Source organism: Otolemur garnettii, unplaced genomic scaffold (assembly GCF_000181295.1).
Source record: "Otolemur garnettii isolate 467f Iridium unplaced genomic scaffold, OtoGar3 scaffold00217, whole genome shotgun sequence".
Lineage (NCBI taxonomy): Eukaryota > Metazoa > Chordata > Mammalia > Primates > Galagidae > Otolemur > Otolemur garnettii.
In genome coordinates, this window is record NW_003852612.1 from 831,047 (window position 1) to 835,668 (window position 4,622).

The 4,622-nt window shown below is 34.6% G+C and overlaps 1 protein-coding gene across 2 annotated transcripts in view; it reads left to right on the plus strand.

The window, feature by feature from the left end:
• Positions 1-4,622, plus strand: part of MAPK8 (mitogen-activated protein kinase 8) — a 122,877-nt gene that overhangs the window by 79,053 nt on the left and 39,202 nt on the right. For both annotated transcript variants that reach the window (XM_003801645.3, XM_012812663.2), the window contains exon 3: positions 1,302-1,431. In XM_003801645.3, the coding sequence (XP_003801693.1) occupies positions 1,302-1,431 (130 nt within the window). The remainder of the gene's footprint in view (positions 1-1,301; positions 1,432-4,622) is intronic.

Sequence of the window (4,622 nt, forward strand, 5' to 3'; positions counted from 1 at the left end):
GGCGCCATATCCTTTTGAGCCACAGGCACCGCCCAGTGCTTTTGTTTTTTTAATTTGGTCAGACATATTCGAAAATATGGCATGTTAAAAGCAAGGATTATTATATTTATGTATGTTTTGGTATGTATAGATGAACTTAGGCATTTGTTATGGTACACATAGAATGTGTAGATGTGTCCATTTATGGAGTACTAATTTCTTGATACCTATAGGGCTACACTGTATATTTGGTAGAGTGATAAGATACAGGTACAGAACAAATTGAGATTTGTATTCAGGTAAGAAAATAATGTTAATTAGTAATGAGCTAACTTTCCAAATACTGCATAAACAGGCATAGTCTTCTAAATTATGTTTTGTGTTCCAGTATGAAAGCATGGCTTCATGTCTTAGTCTTCTAGTCTCAGCTTTGCTTTTAACTTTCTCAGGAACTTTGAGCAGTTATCTCAACTACTGCCGCTATATTAGGCGGTGGTGAGTCGAAATGATTTTTAAGGTCTTTTGCTCATTAAATTCTATAATTTCACCTTATTTGTGCTTTAGTTTCTCTGACCTGTCTGTCATATAGGAAAGGTGCCATATGGTCAGTGTCATGGGGTAGAAAAAAATATGAAGAGTATTGAGTATGATGATTTTACATTCCTGTTATGGAGCAGCTTCTGATGCTCTGAAATATAGTACTTATATTTATAAACATTTCGATTGTTAGTTTCTCCTCCAAAACAAATTATAAAGGCTTTTTAAAAAATATAAAATGCTTTGTATAAATAACCTCTATATGTACCTTCGTCTTCAGTGTTGGTTGTGTTGTGTCTGAAAGTATAGAAGTAATGTGTTCATGTAGAATTCTTTAGCAACTCTTTTGAGTAGAGTTCATGACCACATGAATTCTTTATCCTGCCTTACCTTGATTCAGGTGCAGATCAGAGAATTCATTTAGATTTTAAGTTTTCTATGTATTTCCCCTAAATACTCATTAAGCATTTGTATATTCAGTGCCCACTATGTGCTAGGTAGATCTTTGAGGCAACATGATAGGCAAGCAGGGCCTCTATCATCACAATCAATTGTCTCTTTGGATCCGTGAGCATTTTAAGAAATAATTGCTTTGCATTATTGGAATATGCTATAATAGGTATAGAAGACACAAGTTGAGCATCGTAGACTGGAAACTGATTCAGTTATATTTATCTTTGGAAAAAAGTGAGGAGATTTCTGCATGAATATTTCATGCATGAATTCTTAAATTCATTTTTACAGGTACTTGCTTATGTATTTTGTTTTTAAATTTCTTATTACAGTGCTGCTTATGATGCCATTCTTGAAAGAAATGTTGCAATCAAGAAGCTAAGCCGGCCATTTCAAAATCAAACCCATGCTAAGCGGGCCTACAGAGAGCTAGTTCTTATGAAATGTGTTAATCACAAAAATGTAAGTGAACATTTTAGATTTCTTAATTACCTATGAAATCAAGATCATGAATACCAAGCACTTTTTAAATATTAGAGGATTTAAATTGCTTCTATATTGAAACATTGTTTACAAGAGATATATGTATGAGGGCTGTCTTATATACTATCATGTAATATGAAAAATAGAGACACACACAGCTAGATACTTTCCAGACAACCCTCATGTATACATATATATTTATAGGGTGAATTTTTTTCTCAATATTATTATATCAAGAGAAAAATGGCTTCTGAAATTTAGACTATGTAATCACCTGACATTTAATTTACAAAAGGAATTTTAAAGAGATAGGTGTTGTAGTTTCAGGCATGATCTCATCTGCTTTTTGTTCTCTATTAGGCTGATAGTTCAGCCTTAGTACAGAGATGAAATTGTTCTCATTGTACTTTGACACTGAAACATTCATATTGAATATAAGATTTAAATCAGTTCTCCATATCCCAATTCTACCCCTTTGAGTGATGGCCGTACACACTGGTCATTTTATGTTGAAGATAGCCAATGGTTATAAAGCAGGTTAGCAGAAACTTTGTGGAAATATTTAATGGGAATTAGGATTCCCATTTTCTAATGATTATAAAGATTTAACAAATTGACTGCCACACTAGAAAAACTATTTGTGTTTTTCCTTGGGGTAATGGTGTTTTATTAGGTCAAAATAGATCAAGAGACATGTAAGTTATATATGCTTCACAGTGGTCTGGGCTCAATGCTAACTTACATTAAACACAAGTCACATGGCAGTTAATTTGTTAAACATACAACTTTTATTCATTTTAAGAATAGTTATACCTTTTAAACTTACATTCATTAACTATATTGGTATTTTTATGATTTTCTTAATGGAATGATTTCTCCAAGCTGAGAGGAAATAAACTAGGAGTGAATGGTGTAAGGGATAGTGTTAAAGAGTTCTAAACTGAGAGCATCTGACTAGAGACGTTTCATGGTGTTTGTCCAAAGGAGTTTAAAAATATATAATGAGTTCAATACTTTCTTATCATAAATAATACAGTTTACCACATTTTAAGAACTAAATATGTGCAAGCTTCTGGAGTTACTACATTCATCACTAAGGGTGGAAGTTCACAGAAGTTAAGACTTGGGCTCCTTTTATTGGGGGAGCTTGCAATATTGTTCTGAAGACAAAATCAATACCTAAAGAGTTCAGTATCAGCTTGGTGCAGAGGCTGACTAATGTAATCTAGCTCTCTGGGAAGCTGAGGAAGTAGAATCTCTTAAGCTTAGTAGTTTGAGACCAGCTGAAGCAAGAACGAGACTCTATCTCTACTGAAAATAGAAAAATTAGCCAGCTGTTGTGGTAGGCACCTGTAGTCCCAACTGCTTGGGAGGCTGAGGCAGGAGGATCTTCTGAACCTAGGAGCTTGAAGTTGCTGTGAGCTAGGCTAATGCTACAGCACTGTAGTCTGGGCAGCAGAGCGAGACTCTGTCTCCAAAAAATAATTAATTAATTAATTTAAAAGAAGAGTTCTGTATCAAACACCAGAAGCAGTAGAAGTTTGTCGGATGATGGTGGGTGGACCATACTGCTGAGATCTCAGAAGAGAGATGATTTCAGTGAGCTTTAATAAACTCAGAAGTCTTTGGGAAAAAGTACATCTAGGCCAACTCTTAAAAATGAGAGTGAAAGAAGAGGATCTTCTAGAGAGGAACAGTAGCATAGAAAAAGGCCCAAAGAAAGAAGTTAAGAATAGTAATGACAGGGAAGAAATTGTGGCAGCCATTCTTGTTCCAGGTGAGATGCAGACATGTTGCTCATCACAGTTTTGCTAGTAGCCCTTGTAGGCTGTGGACTGAGTTTCATGACTGTGGCTGTGGCAGTTTTTTTCTTTGGAAGGATTCCAGTTACTTTACCTCCCCAGTCTGGGTGACTATAAAGAAAAATGCCTCCATCAACTAAATGGAGCATGGAGAAGCATGTTGCATATTATTAGCCTGTAGCATGAGTGGTATAAATTCCTCCAGGCAGTGCCCTCAGCACTTAGAAGAGTACTAGACAGAGTAGGTATTTAGAACATATTTGTTCAGTGAATGAATGTAAGACTAAACATAGGAAAAGCAGGAACTTGAGGTTTTCCACTCTAAATGGATGGATGGATATTTTATCTTGTCGTGCCATTTTGAATAGTTTTATCCTCTGAGCAGATCATCTCTTTATTGATCTAAACATCTCTGGTTTTCCCCACTCTTTTCATAGATGGTTTTGCATTTCTTTTTCAACTTAGTCACTTATTTCTGAACATACTTTGAAAAGTCATGTAGCTTGTTTGATAGAATCCTCAGAGAGGGGCTGAGGCATGTCATCTCTTCTTACCTATAGGCTTTATAACCCTATTGTGAAATCATGTCATCATGTAACTCTCATGTCTCAGCAAGTTATTTTTTTGTTACAGGCCAATTAACAGGTCACACCTTGCTCATCCTTTTTTTTAATTTTTCCTCTTGTCTTTAGAGAATTAAGCCTTGTGCATTCTGTTTCTTCCTATTAAATTTCAAAGGTGAAATTTGGCTACTGTCCTTGGCTAGTACAGATTGCTTTTTTCTTCTTTATTCTGATTTTTTATTTGTTGACTTCACTGTCCAGTTCTCAGAATGTCTTCATCATATATGAATTAGTTCATTAGCAACTTTTAGATACATTGTAAAAACTGTATGTCTAACTAATTGTTCATTTATCTCCACTTCGTTTTATTCATATGGATGTTGTTATTTAGAGATGTTTCAAAAATGCCTTTTTTGTAATCCTTATATACTGTATCTGGTTGCATGTCTGTGACAGAAGGAAAATACTTCTTAATGAAATTTTACCCTTTTCTGGTAATTTTTACTTCTTTCCAAGTAGTCATTTACTATTCACAATTCTTGACTTTTTCTTGGCTGTCCAACCTATAATTTGTGTTCTTACTTCCCTTTTTGAAAAAAAGGACAACTGTCTGCTTTAATCTTTTTTTATAACAGCTTTATTTAGATATAACTCACATAGCATGCAATTCACCCATTTAGAGTGTATAATTCAATGAGTTATAATATAATCATAGATATGTAGGACCATCTCTATAGTTTTAGAACATTTTCGGTATCTCAAAAAAGGATAGCTGTATCCTTTAACTATCATTCCCCTACCTCCC